General features: G+C 30.5%; 1 protein-coding gene across 1 annotated transcript; it reads right to left on the bottom strand.

The window, feature by feature from the left end:
- Positions 1–7,737: 7,737 nt before the first annotated feature.
- On the bottom strand, positions 7,738–9,714 carry LOC142238954 (cytochrome P450 6g1-like). The gene is made up of 2 exons (XM_075310718.1): positions 8,422–9,714; positions 7,738–8,069 (listed from the first exon to the last, which is right to left on the bottom strand). Exons 1-2 carry the CDS (start codon positions 9,661–9,663, stop codon positions 7,770–7,772), a joined length of 1,542 nt encoding a protein of 513 aa, XP_075166833.1. The 5' UTR covers positions 9,664–9,714; the 3' UTR covers positions 7,738–7,769.
- Positions 9,715–22,953: the final 13,239 nt, after the last annotated feature.

Genomic DNA, 22,953 nt, shown 5'->3' with positions numbered 1-22,953 from the left:
CACCTATATTACCTGTTTATTTTCATAGTTCATTATGATTTTAAATATATAAATAAATAAATAACATTTTGAGAACAATATTGTTTGGGAGAATTTTTTTTAAGCATATAATATTTTTGGGTGCAAAATGCTTCCAAACATATTATATGTTCACATAATAACATATTGTTTTTTGGAAGACAACATTATTGAATTTGGATGCAAAAATACAAAATGTTTGGAACTTAGACTACCCAAACATATATTGTTTAGACCAATATGCTTTCAAACATATTATATATTGGAAGAGATCAAACATATAAATGTTTGGGCAATACCCAAAAATATATATGCTTGAAGCAAAATATGTTTGGGAGTATATGTTACAGAAGCGATTTTTTGTGAGCGTGCATTGAATTTGTTGCGCAAAAGAGCCATTGTTTCGTTAGCTGTGTGGCAAGTGGCACCGTCCTGCTGAAACCACATATCGTCCACATCCATATCTTCCAATTCGGGCCATAAAAAGTTCGTTATCATCTCACGATAGCGAACACCATTCACAGTAACTGCCTGACCAGCCTCATTTTGGAAAAAATACGGCCCGATGATGACGACAGCCCATAAACCGCCCCAAACAGTCACTCTTTGTGGGTGCATTGGTTTTTCGACAATCACTCTTGGATTCTCATTCGCCCAAATGCGACAATTCTGTTTATTGACGAATCCACTGAGGTGAAAATGTGCTGAGGTGATCACTGAAGATGATTTTCTTCGAAAATTGCTCATCCACTGTTGCCATTTCTTGGAACCATTCTGCCCATTCACGACGTCCATGGTTCAAATTGATAAAGTCTGAAATAAGAAATGTCAAATAAAATTCGGAAAAAAACTTGGCGTTTAGGTGTGGTTCACATTCAACATCGGCCCTTACAATTTAACCACCCTTTAATTTGGTATAGCCGCCAAGTACACCGATCCTCCTATTTGACTTCTTGAGCTTCTAGAGACGACAAGTTTGATTCGATCTAGTCAAACTAACAGTTTATGAATGAACTAAGATTGTCCGTCTGTTGAAATCACGCTAACTACCGGACGAAACAAGCTATCGACTTGAAACTTGGCATAAGCAGTTGTTATTGATGTCGGTCGGATGGTATTACAAATGGGCCATTTGGGACCACTTTTAAGTATATGTTAGCCCTTTGACCCACAGATTTGGCTTGCGGAGCCTCTAAGAGAAGCATATTTCATCCGATCTGACTGAAATTTGGTACATGGTATTGGTATATGGTCTCTAACAACCATGCAAAAATTGGTCCACATCGGTCAATAATTATTCATAGCCCCCATATAAACCGATCCCCAGATTTGGCTTGCGTAGCCTCAAAGAGAAGCACATTTCATCCGATCCAGCTGCAAATTGGTACATGGTGTTGGTATATGGTCTCTAACAATCACGCAATAATTGGTCCACATCGGTCCATAATTAAATCTAGCCCCTATAGCATATAAACCGATTACCAAATTTGGCTTGCGGAGCTTCTAAGAGAAGCAAATTTCATCCGATCCGGCTGACAATTGAAACATAGTGTTGGTATACAGTCTCTAACAACCATGAAAACATTGGTCCATATCGGTTCATAATTATATATAACCCCCATACAAACCGTTCCCCAGATTTAGCTTGAGGAGCCTCTAAGAGAAGCAAATTGGTCTATATCGGTTGATAGTTATATATAGCCCCCATATAAACCAATCCCCAGATTTGACATCCGGAGCCTCTTGAAGGAGCAAAATTCATCCGATCCGGTTGAAATTTGGTACATTTCTCTAGAGTATGGCCGATAGTTTAGGTTAAAGTGGCAGCCAGATTAAGATTCAGGCTCACTTAGACAATTCAGTCCACTGTCCATGCCAAAATTGGTCCGTATCGATCTATATTATATGTAGCTCCCAAATAAACCGATCCCCAATCACAGAAAAATCACGATTGACACTCGAGCCAAAAATAATCTACCAAAATTTTATTGCCATAGAAAATTTTGTCAACATTTTATATTTCTCTAGAAAATTTTGTCAAAATTTAATTTCTATAGAAAATTTTGTCAAAATATAATTTCTATAGAAAATTTTGTTAAAAATTTATTTCTATAGAAAATCTTGTCAAAATTTTATTTCTATAGACAATTTTGTCAGAATTTTATTTCTGTAGAAAATTTTGTCAAAATGTAATTTCTATAGAAAATTTATGAAACATTTCATAGTTGGAGAGGAATATTTTGAAAAATCTCCCAAAACATCAAGAATTCTACCAATCTACCAAACAGTAAAAAATCTGTCATTTTTGGTAGACTCGTGTTCATAATTGTATATAGCCCCCATATAAAGCGACACCCATATTGCAATTCTGGCTCTATAATTACCGCACAAAAGTTCATAGCGGTTCGTAATTATTTCTTCCCAATATATATACCGGTCAAGAATTGAATATATATGTATTTAATAGACCTTTCGTTTGTCTACTATATTTACTACTATTTATTTGTGGATGACAGTCTTTAGTAGAAGTTTCTACGCAATCCATGGTGGAGGGTACATAAGATTCGGCCTGGCCGAACTTACGGCCGTATATACTTGTTCTACCCTGCGCCACACCGTGGAACAGGGTATTATAACTTAGTGCATATGTTTGCAACACCCAGAAGGAGACGAGATAGACACATGGTGTCTTCGGCAAAAATGCTCAGGTTGGGCTCCTGAGTCGATATAGCTATGTCCGTCAGTCCGTCTGTCTGTGAACACATTTTTGTGATTAAAGTCTAGGTCGCAATTTAAGTCCAATCGCCTTCAAATTTGGCACACGTTCCTAATTTGGGTCAGAATAGAACCCTATTGATTTCGGAAGAAATCGGTTCAGATTTAGATATAGCTCCCATATATATCTTTCGCCTGATATGCACTAATATGGACCCAGCAGCCAGAGTTTAATACCGATTTGCTTGAAATTTTGTACAAACATAACACTTACCCCCATTTTCATGAAGCTCCGTTAGTGCTACGTTAGCTAACGAACTTTTAAACCGTGATATCTACATATCTGCCATCTTGCGTATATATTCCACAGGCCAGTTAGGAACTTAACTGATGAAAATTTTTCATTTAAAGTTAACCGGAGAGAAAATATTTGCAATTTACTTTCTGTTAACTGGCAGTTATAGCCTAACGGAGCTACATGAAAATGGCCGTTAGTCGTATAGTCAAGTGTGCAAAATTTGATTGAAATCGGTTCAGATTTATATATAGCTCCCGTATATATCTTTCGCCCGATATGGACTAATATGGTCCTAAAAGCCAGAGTTTTGGCCCAATTTGGTTGAAATTTTGCACGGGGAGTATATTTAGCATTGTAGCTATGCGTGCCAAATTTGGTTGAAATCGATTCAGATTTAGATACAGCTCCCATATATATCTTTCGCCCGGTATGCACTTATATGGACCCAGAAGCCAGAGTTTTATCCCGATTACCTTGAAATTGTGTACAAGGAGTACAATTGGTAAAGGGTGATACGGTTAAAATTTGGTCAATATAAACTTGACGTATTTCTTTCAATTTTGCATTTAAGAAACCTGAACACCCCTCATTTTGAAGGTGTGTGTGTGTAGAATGTTGCTCTTATTTTGATTTTGGAATTCACTCTTCAGTTGTCAAAATGCCGTCCAAGCAAGAAGAGCAGCGTATCAAAATTTTGCTGGCGCATCGCGAAAATCCGGGCTACTCGCACGCAAAGCTGGCAAAATCGTTAAAAGTTGCCAAATCAACCATTACAAATGTAACGAAAGTGTTTGGGGAACGTTTGTCGACAGCCAGGAAGTCTGGATCGGGGGGAAATCGAAAACCGGAAGACGCTGAGACAACAAAGAGAGTTGCCGGTAGTTTCAAGCGAAACCCTAACCTCTTTTTCCGAGATGCCGCAAATAAGCTGGGTGTATCGTCTACAACCGTGCATCGAGCCAAAAAACGAGCCGGACTATCGATTTACAAGAAGGTAGTGACTCCAAATCGCGATGATAAACAAAATACGACGGCCAAAGCGCGATCCCGGAGGCTGTACACGACGATGTTGACGAAGTTTGACTGCGTGGTAATGGACGACGAAACCTACGACAAAGCCGACTACAAGCAGCTTCCGAGACAGGAGTTTTATACGGCAAAAGGAAGGGGAAAGGTAGCAGATATTTTTAAGCACATAAAACTGTCAAAGTTCGCAAAGAAATATCTGGTTTGGCAAGCCATCTGCACATGTGGCTTGAAAAGCAGCATTTTCATAGCTTCCGGGACTGTCAACCAAGAAATTTACGTGAAAGAGTGTTTGAATAAACGTCTGCTGCCTTTCCTGAAGAAACACGGTTGTTCCGTACTGTTTTGGCCGGATTTGGCATCTTGCCATTACGGTAAAAAGGCCATGGAGTGGTACGCCGCCAACAACGTGCAGGTGGTTCCCAAGGACAAGAACCCTCCCAACACGCCAGAGCTTCGCCCAATTGAGAAATACTGGGCTATTGTCAAACGGAACCTAAAGAAGACCAAAAAACTGCTAAGGACGAGCAGCAGTCATAAGCGTAGGAAGGCCTCTGGGGAGGGGGCTTAGACCCCCAGAAAAAATTTAGCCCCCCCCCCAGAATTTGAAAACCTATTTACGATTTTACATTTTTATAAAAATTAAACAAGTATATACAACCGCACAAAGTTCCGCTAAAGACTTTCATGCACAATCGAATTACTTGGGTTGTGGTAGCAGTTGCCGATGGCAATGTTTGAAGTCTGATATTTATGAAATAGAGCTGTGATTGAACTTATGGTTTAGTTGAATAATTAACAGCTTGTTTCTGTATGTCGAACGATTTCAATCGATCGACTGAAATGCATAGAAACAGCTGTTTTTTTGGTTATAAATTTTAGTCGATCCACAGAGCTCATTCGACATACAGAAACAGGCTGTAAAGCTCCTTTATTATATGTTTAGTCTGGTTTAGTCATCTTAATTAAATAATAGTAATTGTTATTAAAACTATTCTATCATAAATTAATATCTTAATAATGCTGCAAAAAAGCGTCGCCAAAAAAGAAGTGAAAATGTTCTTTTTGGGTCCGAAAGTGGTGCAAAAATTGGCGGAGAAGCGATGAATGTAATAGGAACTCGTCATAGAACGAATGTCCACCGTTTCAACAGCCGTTCTTACGAATTAAAAAATTGTGTGATATTTTCCCAAATAAATAATTTTTATTTATTCGTTTTTTATTTGATTTTTGGTCGACCTTTTGTTAGAATTTTATATTTTTTTATGATTTTTAATGCATTCTAACGATTGTTTGAATATTTTCAAAAATTATCGATTTTTCTATAATGGATTTAGCATTTTTGTGGCAAAATTTTAATAATTTTTACCATTTTATTTATTCTTATTCTTTTTTAAACTACTTGAAAAAAGAAAACAAAAATTACGCATTAAAATATGAAAAAAACTGAAGGAAAAAACTTCCTGTGTAGTTAATATAATTAACTTCATTGTGAGGACATTTTTGGAAGTGTTTTTAAAGTTGTGCCTTTAAAACAAATCCCAATTTTTTGCTGGGAAAAGTGTGGAACTACTTTTAGTTGCTTTATTATATATTATTTTGATGTCTATTTTTGTATTCTTGTTTATGAAGTAAAACAATAATTGAACCTATAAGTTCAGTCTATAAATTTTTAGATAGGGGGGCTATGGCACCCCCTAGGAAAATTGTCTAGCTACGCTAATGGCAGCAGTTCAAGGCAAACTGGCTTTCTTCGGCGAAGAAGGTGGCTGTACAAAATCTGATGGCAGGTGTCAAGCGTGAGGCCCGGCAATTCGGATTTGGAAAAGCGAAAGCCTAACTGAATATTTTTCCTGAATTTTATACTAATTGTACGTGAAAAAGAAATTTAATTTGATTTTTTAAATAAACGATTTCACCGATTTACACGCGTTTTCCCTTGACCAAATTTTGACCGTATCATCCTTTAGTATAGTCATGTGCGCCAAATTCGATTGAAATCGGTTGAGATTTAGATATAGCTTCCATATATATTTTTCGCCCGATATGGACTTATATGGCCCCAGAAGCCAGAGTTTTGGCCCAATTTGGTTGAATTTTTGCACTAGGAGTACAATTAGTAATATAGTAATTTGTGCCAAATTTAATTGAAATCGGTTCAGATTTAGATATAGCTCCCATATATATGTTTTTCTGATTTCGACAAAAATGGTCAAAATACCAACATTTTCCTAGTTAAATCGCCACTGCTTAGTCGAAAAGTTGTAAAAATGACTCTTATTTTCCTAAACTTCAAATAGATATATATCGAGCGATAAATCATAAATAAACTTTTGCGAAGTTTCCTTAAAATTGCTTCAGACTTAAATGTTTCCCATATTGCGCCACACTGTGGAACAGGGTATTATAAGTTAGTGCATATGTTTGTATCACCCAGAAGGAGACGAGATAGACACATGGTGTCTTTGCCAATAATGCTCAGGGTGGGTCCCTGAGTCGATATAACCATGTCCCCCTGTCCGTCCGTCCGTCTGTCTGTCTGTGAACACATTTTTGTGATCAAAGTCTAGGTCGCAATTTAAGTCCAATCGTCTTCAAATTTGGCACATGTTCCTAATTTTGGTCAGAATAGAACCCTATTGATTTTGGAAGAAATCGGTTCAGAGTTAGATATAGCTCCCATATATATCTTTCGCCCGATATGCGCTAATATGGACCCAGCAGCCAGAGTTTAATACCGATTTTCTTGAAATTTTGTACAAACATAACACTTAGTCGTATACTCAATTGTGCAAAATTTGATTGAAATCGGTTCAGATTTAGATATAGCTCCCATATATATCTTTCGCCCGATATGGACTTACATGGCCCCAGAAGCCAGATTTTTATCCCGATTAGCTTGAAATTTTGCACAAGGAGTACAATTGGTAGTATAGTCATGTGTGCCAAATTTGATTGAAATTGGTTCAGATTTAGATATAGCTTCCATATATATTTTTCGCCCGATATGGACTTATATGGCCCCAGAAGCCAGATTTTTATCCCGATTAGCTTGAAATTTTGCACTGGGAGTACAATTAGTAATATAGTCATGTGTGCCAAATTTGATTGAAATCGGTTCAGATTTAGATATAGCCCCCATATATATGTTTTCTGATTTCGACAAAAATTGTCAAAATACCAACATTTTCCTTGTTAAAGCGCCACTGCTCAGTCGAAAAGTTGTAAAATTGACTCTAATTTTCCTAAGCTTCGAATACATATATATCGAGCGATAAATCATAAAAAAACTTTTGCGAAGTTTCCTTAAAATTGCTTCAGATTTAAATTTTGAGTCTATAGATTTTGTAAAAGTCTATCAAATTCTGTCCAATTCGAGTAATATTTAAATCTATGTATTTGGGACAAACCTTTATATATAGCCCCCAACACATTTGACGGATGTGATATGGTATCGAAAATTTAGATCTACAAAGTGGTGCAGGGTATAATATAGTCGGCCCCGGCCGACTTTAGACTTTCCTTACTTGTTTTTTTTTTTTTTTATTTTAATTTCCTCTTCTTGAGAAGAATTTCATATAAAATTGGCGATTATATACAATACGGCTAAATCGAACTGATGTTCGTAAAGAATTTTAGATTTATAATTGCCTTGTGGGTTTCCATTGAAATTTGCAATCTTAGTTTACCAAGAACATATTTAGTTACTGTATTATTTATTTAACATATCTTTCATTTTATCTCTAACTATTTCTAAATAAATTCCACCTTTGATTTGTAATATGGTTGCCTTTGGATCGAATTCGGGTTCTATAACAGTTTCTTCATACACACGCACATAGTGATCTCGCAGAAAGTAAAGAAGACCCGTTTTCACCTGCAACATACCCAGGCGTACACCAATACAGTTTCTGGGGCCATTTCCAAAGGGTAAATATACCATGGGATTTATGGAATGTTTGTTTTCCTCGGAAAAACGTTCAGGATTAAAAGTGGTTGGATTGTGCCAATACTGAAAGAAAAAAACCAATACCGATTATAATAAATAAGGTGCGAAATTTAATGATATATAATACGAAACACCCCCAAATTTTGCCAGATTTGCCTCAAAATCTAAAAGTATTTTAGGTCCATAAATTAGTGTGCCGAATGAGCTGTGCGTAATTTGGTATATATAGGTCCATGATTTGATATAACCCCCTTATAAACTGATCTCCCGGTTTGACTTCTTGATCTTATGAAAGCAGAAATTGTCATCCAATTTGCTTGAGATTTAAAATAATAATAAATAACATTTTTTGTCGACAGCAAAATTCGTCTTAAACGCGCAAAGTCTTCTTCCCAAAAATGTTCAATCAAATTACCTTTGGATCATAGTGTAGGCCATAGGTAGAAATAAAAACAGGCATCCCTTCAGGCAGAGAGAAATTGCAATATGGTTCTAAGGTATAGGGTTTATCTCGTCCATCTGGCTTTGAATATTGACGCTCCAATACTGGAAAAACTGGATACATACGTATGGTCTCATTTACCACCATATCTAGGTAAGTTAGTTTATCAATGGATTCATAAGAGATTTGACCATTTTCCGCTGCAAAAGCATCACATATTTCCTGCCGCAATCGTTTTTGTAACTCTGGAGCCTTGGCCATCTCTAAGAGGCAATTGGACATTGTGGTTGAAGAAGTATCAAAACCACCGGCCATAAAAATTCCCGCCTGAGCCTCCAAACATTCCATTAGCTTAGGAATATTGTCTCCATTTTGGTGGGCTTCTTTTTTGAGTTTAACAAAAATGTCAATGATATCATTACGTTTCAATCCACTGCATTCCCTTTCGCTGACAGTTTGGGTGACAAAGGCTCTAAGAAATGACTCCGTTCTATCAAACATGATCTTGGATCCAAAAAACCGGCTTAGTTTCGATGCAAAACAAACGATTAACAAATCAAAAGCCCTTCTCATAGTGAAATAGGTTAGCAAACTAATTTCTCTCATAATCTCATCCTCAGGATTTGTCAATGAATTGGATTCAACGCCAAAAATAGTGCTGGCTAAAACATCAGAGGTATAGCGGGAACAAAACTCCTTCATTTCAGTACGATACACGGGACCTTGCTTATCCAAAAAAGCTGAAATATTTTCGCCAACTTTCTGTATCAATGGATAGGTGAGCTTCATTTTCGCACTGGAAAATGTTGAACTAAATTTACTTCGCATTTCCTTCCATAAGGGATACTGGGAAAAGAACATCATTTTAGTACCCAAGGGATCGTGAATTTCATCCATTTTAGCAAAACGATTGTGAAAACAATCGAAATCTTTAATAAGCACCGATTTTATGATACCCGGATCTTTTATCAATAAACTTGGCTTATACAGGCCATACACACCCACCACAGCAGCTGTGTCGAACTTTGGATCATCATAGATGGTCTTCAGGTGATAGGCAAAATTTGTTTTGAACGATAAGAAATCTCGAAAATTACCACTAAATATTTTACCCGGAACATTAGGAATCTCTTTGTATTGATTCCAATAATTGTAATGGTGCTTGAAAAGTACGTAACACGCTAGAAATAACACTAACGTCAAGCAAAGCAACATTGTTAAAAAGCGTTTGATATAGTCTAGAAAAACAAGCAACGAATACTGGAAATCGTATTCAACTCGCCCAAGCTTTTTATACCCATCACCATGGAATGTTGATGGGGGTATAATAAGCTTGTCATTCCGTTTGTAATATATCAACAATTTCGAACTATATAAAGTATATATTTTTGATCAGGGAGAAATTCTACGACGATATAACCATGTGAATCTGTCTGTCTATCGTAATAACGCGAAATTGGCACAGATTCATGTTTTGTTTGCAGATAGGTCAAAATGTTGTCAACATTTTATTTCTATAGAAAATTTTGTTACAATTTTATTTCTATAGGAAAACTTTGTCAAAGTTTTATTTCCATAGAAAATTTTGTCAACATTTTACTTCTATGTTATAGACAATGTTGTCAAAAATTTATTTCTGTAGACAATTTTGTCAAAATTTTATTTCTATACACAATTTTGTCAAAAATTTATTTCTATTGCAAATTTTATGAAAATTTTAGTTTTGTAAATTATTTTGTCAAAATTTTATTATTATGCACATTTTTCTCAAAATTTTATTTCTATGAAAACTTTTCTCAAAATTTTAAAAAATTTGACAAATATTTATTTCTATAAAAAAATTTTCAAAATTTTATTTGTATATACAAATTTGTCAAATTTTTATTTCTGTATAAAATTCTGTCAAGATTTTATTTCTATATAAAATTTTGTCTATTTTTTTTTCTATAGAAAATTTTAGCAAATATTGTCAGAATTTCATTTTTGTAAAAAAATTTATTTCTATAGAAGAGTTTTTCAAAATTATATTTCTATAAAAAATTGTGTATAAATTTTTATTTCTACAAGAAATTTTTGTAAAAATTTTATCTCTATATAAAATTTTGTTAATTATTTCTATAGAAAATTTTGTGAAATTTTCTTTCTATCGAAAAGTTTGTGAATTCTTTTTATAGAAAATTATGTCAAAATTTTATTTCTACAGAAAATTTTCTCAAAAATTTTATTTTTATAGAAAATTTTGTTAAAATTTTATTTCTATAGAAAATTGTATTTCCATCGAAAATTTTTCCAAATTGTATTCCTTTAGAAAACTTTGTAAAAATTTTATTTCTATAGAAAATTTTGTCAAAATTTTACTTCTATAGAACATTTTGTTACAATTTTATTTATATAGAAAATTGTATTTCCATAGAAAATTTTGTCAAAATTTTATTTCCATAGATAATTTTGTCACAATTGTATTCCTTTTGTTTTTTTTTTATTTCAGCTTAAAAAAACAACAACAATGCTTAAAGAACAAAACCAACAATAACAAAACAAAACGAATGGAAAAATTGTATTCCTATACTAAACTTTGTCAAAATTTTATTTGTCAAGATTTTATTTCTATAGAAAATTTAGTCAAAATTTTATTTCTATAGAAAATTTTATTTCCATGGAAAAATTTGTCAAAATTGTATTCCTATAGAAAATTTTGTCAAAATTTTATTTCTATAGAAAGTTTTGTCAAGATTTTATTTCTATAGAAAATTTTGTTAAAATTTTATTTCGATAGACAATTTTATTTCAATAGAAAATGTTGTCAAAATTTTATTTCCATAGAAAATTTTGTCAAAATTGTATTCCTATAGAAAACTTCGTCAAAATTTTATTTCTATAGAAAATTTTGTAAAAATTTTATTTCTACAAAAAATTTTTTCAAAAATTTTATTTCTCTAGAAAATTTTGTCGATTTTATTTCTATAGAAAATTTTGTTAAAATTTTATTTCCATAGATAATTTTGTCAAAATTTTATTTCTATATAAAATTTTATTTTTATTCCTTTAGAAAACTTTGTCAAAATTTTATTTCTATAGAAAATTTTGTTAAAATTTTATTTCTATAGAAAATTGTATTTCCATCGAAAATGTTGCCAAATTGTATTCCTTTAGAAAACTTTGTAAAAATTTTATTTCTATAGAAAATTTTGTCAAAATTTTACTTCTATAGAACATTTAGTTACAATTTTATTTATATAGAAAATTGTATTTCCATAGAAAATTTTGTCAAAATTTTATTTCCATAGAAAATTTTGTCACAATTGTATTCCTGTTGTTTTTTTTTATTTCAGCTTAAAAAAACAACAACAATGCTTAAAGAACAAAACCAACAATAACAAAACAAAACGAATGGAAAAATTGTATTCCTATACTAAACTTTGTCAAAATTTTACTTGTCAAGATTTTATTTCTATAGAAAATTTAGTCAAAATTTTATTTCTATAGAAAATTTTATTTCCATGGAAAAATTTGTCAAAATTGTATTCCTATAGAAAATTTTGTCAAAATTTTATTTCTATAGAAAGTTTTGTCAAGATTTTATTTCTATAGAAAATTTTGTTAAAATTTTATTTCGATAGACAATTTTATTTCAATAGAAAATGTTGTCAAAATTTTATTTCCATAGAAAATTTTGTCAAAATTGTATTCCTATAGAAAACTTCGTCAAAATTTTATTTCTATAGAAAATTTTGTAAAAATTTTATTTCAACAAAAAATTTTTTCAAAAATTTTATTTCTCTAGAAAATTTTGTCGATTTTATTTCTATAGAAAATTTTGTTAAAATTTTATTTCCATAGATAATTTTGTCAAAATTTTATTTCTATATAAAATTTTATTTTTATTCCTTTAGAAAACTTTGTCAAAATTTTATTTCTATAGAAAATTTTGTTAAAATTTTATTTCTATAGAAAATTGTATTTCCATCGAAAATTTTGCCAAATTGTATTCCTTTAGAAAACTTTGTAAAAATTTTATTTCTATAGAAAATTTTGTCAAAATTTTACTTCTATAGAACATTTAGTTACAATTTTATTTATATAGAAAATTGTATTTCCATAGAAAATTTTGTCAAAATTTTATTTCCATAGAAAATTTTGTCACAATTGTATTCCTGTTGTTTTTTTTTTATTTCAGCTTAAAAAAACAACAACAATGCTTAAAGAACAAAACCAACAATAACAAAACAAAACGAATGGAAAAATTGTATTCCTATACTAATCTTTGTCAAAATTTTATTTGTCAAGATTTTATTTCTATAGAAAATTTAGTCAAAATTTTATTTCTATAGAAAATTTTATTTCCATGGAAAAATTTGTCAAAATTGTATTCCTATAGAAAATTTTGTCAAAATTTTATTTCTATAGAAAGTTTTGTCAAGATTTTATTTCTATAGAAAATTTTGTTAAAATTTTATTTCGATAGACAATTTTATTTCAATAGAAAATGTTGTCAAAATTTTATTTCTATATAAAATTTTGTTAAAATTTTATTTCTATAGAATATTTTGTTAAAATTTTATTTCGATAGAAAATTTTATTTGCACAAAAAATTTTGTCAAAATTGTATTCCTATAGAAAACGTTGTGAACATTTTATTTCTATATAACATTTTATTTCTATATAAAATTTTGTCAAAATTTTATTTCTATAGAAAATTTTGTCAAGATTTTATTTCTATAGCAAATTTTTTCAAAATTTTATTTCTTTATAAAATTTTGTCAAGATTTTATTTCTATATAAAATTTTGTCAAGATTTTATTTCTATAGAAAATTTCTTCAAAATATTATTTCTATATAAAATTTTGTCAAAATGTTATTTGTATAGAAAATTTTGTCAAAATTTTATTTTCATAGAAAATTTTGTCAAAATTATATTCCTACAGAAAACTTTGTCAAAATTTTATTTCTATAAAAAATTGTGTCAAGATTTTATTTCTATAGAAAATTTTGTTAAAATTTTATTTCGATAGAAAATTTTATTTCCGTAGAAAATTTTGTCAAAATTGTATTCCTATAGAAAACTTTGTCAAAATTTTATTTCTATATAAAATTTTGTCAAAATTTTATTTCTATTTTAAGTTTTGTCAAAATTTTATTTCTATAGAATATTTTGTTAAAATTTTATTTCGATAGAAAGTTTTATTTCCATAGAAAATGTCAAAATTGTATTACTATAGAAAACTTCGTCAAATTTTTATTTTTATATAAAATTTTGTCAAAATTTTATTTCCATAGAAAATTTTGTCAAAATTGTATTCCTATAGAAAACTTCGTCAAAATTTTATTTCTATAGAAAATTTTGTAAAAATTTTATTTCTACAAAAAATTTTTTCAAAAATTTTATTTCTCTAGAAAATTTTGTCGATTTTATTTCTATAGAAAATTTTGTTAAAATTTTATTTCCATAGATAATTTTGTCAAAATTTTATTTCTATATAAAATTTTATTTTTATTCCTTTAGAAAACTTTGTCAAAATTTTATTTCTATAGAAAATTTTCTTAAAATTTTATTTCTATAGAAAATTGTATTTCCATCGAAAATTTTGCCAAATTGTATTCCTTTAGAAAACTTTGTAAAAATTTTATATCTATAGAAAATTTTGTCAAAATTTTACTTCTATAGAACATTTTGTTACAATTTTATTTATATAGAAAATTGTATTTCCATAGAAAATTTTGTCAAAATTTTATTTCCATAGAAAATTTTGTCACAATTGTATTCCTGTTGTTTTTTTTTTATTTCAGCTTAAAAAAACAACAACAATGCTTAAAGAACAAAACCAACAATAACAAAACAAAACGAATGGAAAAATTGTATTCCTATACTAATCTTTGTCAAAATTTTATTTGTCAAGATTTTATTTCTATAGAAAATTTAGTCAAAATTTTATTTCTATAGAAAATTTTATTTCCATGGAAAAATTTGTCAAAATTGTATTCCTATAGAAAATTTTGTCAAAATTTTATTTCTATAGAAAGTTTTGTCAAGATTTTATTTCTATAGAAAATTTTGTTAAAATTTTATTTCGATAGACAATTTTATTTCTATAGAAAATGTTGTCAAAATTTTATTTCTATATAAAATTTTGTTAAAATTTTATTTCTATAGAATATTTTGTTAAAATTTTATTTCGATAGAAAATTTTATTTGCACAAAAAATTTTGTCAAAATTGTATTCCTATAGAAAACGCTGTGAACATTTTATTTCTATATAAAATTTTGTCAAAATTTTATTTCTATAGAAAATTTTGTCAAGATTTTATTTCTATAGCAAATTTTTTCAAAATTTTATTTCCTTATAAAATTTTGTCAAAATTTTATTTCTATATAAAATTTTGTCAAGATTTTATTTCTATAGAAAATTTCTTCAAAATATTATTTCTATATAAAATTTTGTCAAAATGTTATTTGTATAGAAAATTTTGTCAAAATTTTATTTTCATAGAAAATTTTGTCAAAATTATATTCCTACAGAAAACTTTGTCAAAATTTTATTTCTATAAAAAATTTTGTCAAGATTTTATTTCTATAGAAAATTTTGTTAAAATTTTATTTCGATAGAAAATTTTATTTCCGTAGAAAATTTTGTCAAAATTGTATTCCTATAGAAAACTTTGTCAAAATTTTATTTCTATATAAAATTTTGTCAAAATTTTATTTCTATTTTAAGTTTTGTCAAAATTTTATTTCTATAGAATATTTTGTTAAAATTTTATTTCGATAGAAAGTTTTATTTCCATAGAAAATGTTGTCAAAATTGTATTACTATAGAAAACTTCGTCAAATTTTTATTTTTATATAAAATTTTGTCAAAATTTTATTTCCATAGAAAATTTTGTCAAAATTGTATTCCTATAGAAAACTTCGTCAAAATTTTATTTCTATAGAAAATTTTGTAAAAATTTTATTTCTACAAAAAATTTTTTCAAAAATTTTATTTCTCTAGAAAATTTTGTCGATTTTATTTCTATAGAAAATTTTGTTAAAATTTTATTTCCATAGATAATTTTGTCAAAATTTTATTTCTATATAAAAGTTTATTTTTATTCCTTTAGAAAACTTTGTCAAAATTTTATTTCTATAGAAAATTTTGTCTAGATTTTATTTCTATAGAAAATTTTGTTTAAATTTTATTTCGATAGAAAATTTTGTCAAAATTGTATTCTTATAGAAAATTTTGTCAAAATTTTATTTCTATATAAAATTTTGTTAAAATTTTATTTCTATATAAAATTTTGTAAAAATTTTATTTCTATATAAAATTTTGTCAAAATTTTATTTCTATAGAATATTTTGTTAAAATTTTATTTCGATAGAAAATTTTATTTCCATAGAAAATGTTGTCAAAATTGTATTCCTATAGAAAACTTTGTCAAAATTTTATTTCTATATAAAATTTTATTTCCATAGAAAATTTTATTTCCATAGAAAATTTTGTCAAAATTGTATTCCTACACGCAGAGAAGGAATATGATCACCTCAAACATGTTTCAAGAGCAAAATGTTATTTTTGTATGGTGACCATGTAACATGTTTGTCACTAAAATATTATTTTATCGTCAAATATAACCTGCTTGCCGAAATCAGATACATGATTTCCGAGAAAATAACATGGTTGCGAAAACCATGTTACATGGTCACCACCCAAAAATAACATTTTGCTCTTAAAACATGTTTGAGGTGATCATATTCCTTCTCTGGGTGTATAGAAAATTTTGTAAACATTTTATTTCTACAGAAAATTTTCTCCAAAATTTTATTTCTCTAGAAAATTTTGTCAAGATTTTATTTCTATAGAAAATTTTGTCAAAATGTTATTTCTATTGAAAAATTTGTGAAATTTTTTTTATAGAAAATTTTGTGAAAATTTTATTTGTACAGAAAATTTTCTCAAAAATTTTATTTCCATAAGAATTTTGTCAAAATTTTATTTCTATAGAAAATTCTGCCGAAATTTTAATTCTATAGAAAATTTAAGTACCTCTTAGTTGGAGAGGAATATTTTGCAAAACATCAAAAATTCTACCAATCTACCAAACAGTAAAATATCTATCATTTTGCTAGAATTCTACCAACTGTGGCAACCTTGAATTCGTATCGGTCCATGGTTTGATCCAAATAACTCGCTACCACCAGGGGAAACAATTTCATTTGATTCATGATGGTGGGTATTTAAGATTCTGCCCGGCCGAACTTATTGCTGCATATACTTGTTATTCAAAAAGTTTGGTGTCAATGATCATTTAAATCAGAAAACTTGATAATGCAATTCACGAGCTTAAACTTTTTTTATATTTATTACAATAATTTTAGAGAGCGATGAGAACAAATCTCTTACGTTTTTATACCCTCGACCATTGGATGAAGCCAGTGTCGCAGTTAGGTTAGGTATAGTGGTAGCCCGGGCATTGTAACCATTGCGTCACTGTGGGCGGGGACTGATCCATTACCGACAAAATTTAGTAATATTTGAGTAAAATCTGTTAATAAATGAAAGCATTATGGTCAAGAATAAGGTTATTAGGGTAATATTGTAATACATTACCCTGAGCTAACTTTGAGTAAGGTTGGCGATTACTAAATAAGGCTATTATAGACAAATTCGGGCAATACATATACTCGTTTATGAAAGCTATATCTAAATCTGAACTAATTTCGATGACATTTTACACACTAAAAAGGTGTTAAATTAGATTACTTTGTGTCAAATTTGGCGACGATCGGTTAGTTAAGAAACCCAATGTATATGGGAGCTATATCTAAATTTGATCAGATTTGACAGTGTACCAAATTTCATCAAAATCGCTTAATAAATGCAGCCGGAATACTGTGAAGACCAAATATATGAAGGACGGACGAACGGACAATATGGGCTAGATCGACTCAGGAGGTAATTCTAACATAATTGGATCGGTTTATATTTTACGGAACTTAAAATCAATATTTCTAGTAGGCATATTTTTTCGCAGATACCTTGACAACTATGTGGTTTAAGGTGCTTTACCAATACTTATGTGTGTCACCGTAGGTCTAGGCTGTGACAATAGCCCCCACACCCAAAAAAAGTTTACTTGGATCCAAAGAATTTGACCTTCCCTTAAGGATATTGGTATTGATTCCGAGCCAAAGATGCGGCTTCTTTAAAATAAAGAAATTTTTTAGCGACCTATCTGGATTTAAATCTAAGTCCAATAAAATTAAAATTAGGATAAAGGTACTCTCGTACAAAGAAATGAAAGTTTAAAAATCCAAATTATAAAGGATATTTCAAAGTAAAATAGGTTTTCTTAACTCAAAAAAAAAAAAACTTTAAACCAAAGACACTAAATCCTCAAAATAAATCTTGGCCTATTTTTGAAGCGTTTTTGTCTTAAATCTAAAGTTTCAATATATCAGTTAATTTAAGGACAAAATCTTTAAATCAAACATGTGTTTATTTACTATAAGGAAAATTAGCCTTAGTTCAAAGACATGCGACTTTAACGGAGGGACGCAAATTTACAAAATTTGTGTCCTAAATGTAATGAAAACAAGTAAGAAAGTCTAAAGTCGGGCGGTGCCGACTATATTATACCCTGCACCACTTTGTAGATCTAAATTTTCGATACCATATCACATCCGTCAAATGTGTTGGAGGCTATATATAAAGGTTTATCCCAAATACATACATTTAAATATCACTCGATCTGGAAGAATTTGATAGACTTCTACAAAATATATAGACTCAAAATTTAAGTAGGCTAATGCACTAGGGTGGAACACAATGTTAGTAAAAAAATATGGGAAACGTTTAAATCTGAAGCAATTTTAAGGAAACTTCGAAAAAGTTTATTTATGATTTATCGCTCGATATATATGTATTAGAAGTATAGGAAAATTAGAGTCATTTTTACAACTTTTCGACTAAGCAGTGGCAATTTTACAAGGAAAATGTTGGTATTTTGACCATTTTTGTCGATATCAGAAAAACATATATATGGGAGCTATATCTAAATCTGAACCGATTTCAACCAAATTTGGCACGCATAGCAACAATGCTAATTCTACTCCCTGTGCAAAATTTCAACTAAATCGGAGCAAAAAATTGGCCTCTGTGGTCATATGAATGTAAATCGGGCGAAAGCTATATATGGGAGCTATATCTAAATCTGAACCGATTTCAACCAAATTTGGCACGCATAGCAACAATGCTAATTCTACTCCCTGTGCAAAATTTCAGCTAAATCGGAGCAAAAAATTGGCCTCTGTGGTCATATGAGTGTAAATCGGGCGAAAGCTATATATGGGAGCTATATCTAAATCTGAACCGATTTCAACCAAATTTGGCACGCATAGCAACAATGCTAATTCTACTCCCTGTGCAAAATTTCAACTAAATCGGAGCAAAAAATTGGCCTCTGTGGTCATATGAATGTAAATCGGGCGAAAGCTATATATGGGAGCTATATCTAAATCTGAACCGATTTCAACCAAATTTGGCACGCATAGCTACAATGCTATATCTACTCCCTGTGCAAAATTTCGACCAAATTGGGGTAAAACTCTTACTTCTGGGACCGTATTAGTCCATATCGGGCGAAAGATATATATGGGAGCTATATCTAAATCTGAACCGATTTCAATAAAATTTGGCACACTTGACTATAGTACTAATTGTTCCTCTTGTGCAAAATTTTAAGCAAATTAGGGTAAAACTCTGGCTTCTGGAGCCATATAATTCCATATCGGGCGACATATATATGGGAGCTATATCTAAATCTGAACCGATTTCTTCCAAAATCAATAGGGATCTATTCTGAGCAAAAACACATACTTGTGCCAAATTTGAAGTCGATTGGACTAAAACTGCGACCTAGACTTTGATTACAAAAATGTGTTCACGGACAGACGGACAGACGGACAGACGGACATCGCTATATCGACTCAAGAGACCACCCTGAGCATTTTTGTCAAAGACACCATGTGTCTATCTCGTCTCCTTCTGGGTGTTGCAAACATATGCACTAACTTATAATACCCTGTTCCACAGTGTGGAGCAGGGTATAAAAAGTATATACAGCAGTAAGATCGGCGGGGCCGAATCTTGAATACCCACCACAATGAATCAAATATAATAGTTTACTTTGAAAACTCTTCGTCGTAGCGGGTTACTTGATAATATATAGCATTTTGGGGGTTTGAATACAAATCTTCTCCCAAGCAAATCAGTTAAACCAGTACGCTTCCCAAAGAAAAAATTTAAAGATTCTACCTATGAAGACCAGATCAGATTGTGGATTTATGAGAACCAATTTTGTTTGAGTTTTAGAGAAATCATAGACATATCGTGTATATGATAAAATAACGCCTTGATTTGAAATCTTAAATCTGTAGATTTTTCCGCCATTATTTAAATGAATACGATGAGCAAAATCTGGAAATTTTACTTTCAGTTTCAATTCAATTTTCATGGTCAGTGCGCCTGCTATACCCTGAAAGAAGTGGTTTCTTTTCTGAGGAACGAAATTTTAGGCAAGCAAAGTTTAATTTTTAGGCAAGCAAGTTGAATCGCTTATCAAAAATTCGGATTAGTTTGCTCTAAACGAAAATACTTTATATGAAAGGGGAATTTCGTTTGTCTAAAATTTCATTCCGGAGGAAAATATTTTTTCTTTGGGTGTACCCTCAAGAAGTTAAATCGATCTATATGCAGGCCTTGCCAAATGGATGGTTTCTAGAAGCCCAAAGAGTTAAATCTGGAAATCGGTCTATGTGGAGGCTATACTAAAACATGGGTCGACACACACCATATTCGGCTGACCTATTTGTGGTCAGCCAGATTCCAGAAGTCCTAGAAATAAATTCGGGAGTTAGGTCTATATGGGGGCCATACCAAAATATGGAACAAAACATGTACCAAAACTCACCATCTCTTAATGTTCCTCAAATACCTCTAGAATTCCACATTCAGACGAATTGGGTGAAAACTACGAATTCTAGAAGCCCAAGAAATAAAAACGGGAGATCAGTCTATATAGGGGCTATATCAAAACATGGACCGATACAGACTATTTTCGACACACCTCTTTATGGTCCTCAGATACGTCTATATTTCTTATTTCCGGCAAATTGGATAAAAACTACGGATTCTAGAAGCCCAATAAACAAAGTCGGTAGATCGGTCTATATGGGGGCCATACCAAAATATGGAACAATAGGCACCATTTGCGAAACACATATTTGTGATCTAAAAATACCTCTAGATTTTTAATTTTAAGCAAATCGGCTAGAAAATATAGTCTCTAGACGCCCAAGAAGTAAAATCGAGAGATCGATCTATATGGGGGTTATACCAAAAAATTGACCGATACACCTCCAAATTATTTGGGGTTACAAAATACCTCTAGATTTCCAATTTCAGGCAAATCGGGTAATAAATACAGTTTCTACACTGAAAAAAATATTGACCTAATATCGAAGATTATGCAACTTAAATTTTAGGACTCGAAATTTACGCAATGCTAAGGACAAAATTCTTTAAAATAATGAAATTTTAATTAAAAGAATGTTTATATTCCCTGCTTCAATTTTTTTTTCATTAAATTTAGGACCCAAATCTCGAAATTTTGCGTTCCTCTGTTGAAGTTGTAGATCTTTGAAGTAAGGCAAATATTCCTTAAAATAAAGAAAAACATTTTTAATTTAAAGAAATCGTCTTTAACTCAACTGACATATTGAATATTTAAATTTAAGATAAAAATGCTTCAAATGTAGGCTAAGACTTATTTTAAGGATTTGAATCTTTGGTTTAAATTTTTTAGCATTAAGAAAACAGTTTTTACTTTAAAGTACTTGGCATAATTTGGATTTTGAAACTGGAATTTGTTTCTACATGAATACCTTTATTAATATATCATAAACAGAGAATAAAAATACGATGAATGAGATCTGTATCAAATTTTAATTTCATCGATCCTAGATTTAAAGCCAGGTAGGTTCCTAAAAAATGTCTTTATTTTAAAGAAGCCGCATCTTTGGCTCAGAATCAATACCAAAATCCTTAAAGGAAGGTCAAAATCTTTGGACCCAAGTAAACTCTTTTGTTTTGAGTGTAGACGCCCAAGAAGCAAAATCTGGAGATCGGTCTTGATGGGGTTATACCAAACCATGGTCCTAAAATAACTCAAGATTTTCAATTTCAGAAAAATACAGTTTCTAGACGAACAAGAAGCAAAATCGGGAGATCGGTCTATATGGGAGCTATACAAAACCATGGACCGATACGGAGCATTTTCGGCACACTTTTTATGGTCCTCAATTACCTCTAGATTTTTAATTTTAGGCAAATTGGATGAAAATTACGGTTTTTATAAGCCCAAGACCCCAAATTGGGAAATCGGTTTATGTGGGGACTATATCAAAACTTGGACCGATATAGTCCATCTTCGAACTTGACCTGCCTGCAAAGAAAAAACGAATCTGTGCCAAATTTCAGGACGATAGCTCCATTATTGAAGGCTGTAACGTGATTACAACAGACAGAAAGACATGTCCGTCTTATATCGTCTTAGAATTTCTCCCTGATCAAGAATATATATACTTTATTTTCATTAAAATTTCATTATTTTAAAGAAATTTGTCCTTAATATTTTGTAAATTTCGCATCCTAAAATTTAGGTTGCGTAATCTTTAATATCACGCAAATATTTTTTTAAGTGCATATAAACCGACCCGCGATTTGTGGTCTTGTGCATCTACACACAAAAAAAAATATTTTTTGGATTCAATCACAAAAATAATTGATCCAATTATTTGCAATTGAAATGTCTTCAATCACAGAAATGATAGTACCAATCACCGAAGTCAATTAAAATATTAATAAATAATATTAATTTTTGTCATTGATTTTTATTTTAATTAAAACATTTGTTGTATCAATTAAATTTTTAAATGAATATTTTTGAAAATTCAATTAAAATTCTAATGGGAAATATTTTTGGTGAAAAGGTTTTCTGTATAGACACCTCAGGAGTAGGTGTGCCGAATATGGTTTCTATCGACTCATGTTTTGTTAGAGCTCCCGTACAAACCAATCTCTCGACTTTACTTCTTTGGCTCCTAGACACCATAATTTTGATAAAAATTTGCCTGAATTGGAGATATAAGGGTACAATAGGTTTTTTCCCCCGACATGACTGAAATTAAATATCTAGAGGCACTTTAGATCCATATATAGATATACCGAATATGATGTGAATCGGTTCATGTTTTTCTAAAGCCACCATATAGACCGATCTACCGATTTGATTTCTTGGGCTTCTAAAATCGCCATGTGTATCCGATTTACATGAAATTCGAAATCAAAAGGTATTTTAGACCGACATATAGTCGTGCCAATAATCATGTGTACGAGTAAGAGGGACCATTGATTGAGGTCCCTCTTCTTTTATTTCGGAACATTTCAATAAAACGAAAATAGACAA

This window comes from Haematobia irritans, chromosome 5, assembly GCF_050003625.1.
Source record: "Haematobia irritans isolate KBUSLIRL chromosome 5, ASM5000362v1, whole genome shotgun sequence".
In the NCBI taxonomy this organism is placed as follows: Eukaryota; Metazoa; Arthropoda; class Insecta; order Diptera; family Muscidae; genus Haematobia; species Haematobia irritans.
Note: the sequence above shows the minus strand (reverse complement) of the source record. Positions and strands in the feature narration are given on the sequence as shown.

What these genes read in the sequence shown, in the direction of transcription:
- LOC142238954 (XM_075310718.1), bottom strand. Translation starts at nt 9,663, where the DNA reads ATGTTGCTTTGCTTGACGTTAGTGTTATTTCTAGCGTGTTACGTACTT. An exon ending in GCCTACACTATGATCCAAAG is followed by an intron (nt 8,070 to 8,421) that starts GTAATTTGATTG and finishes TTTTTCTTTCAG; the next exon opens with TATTGGCACAATCCAACCAC.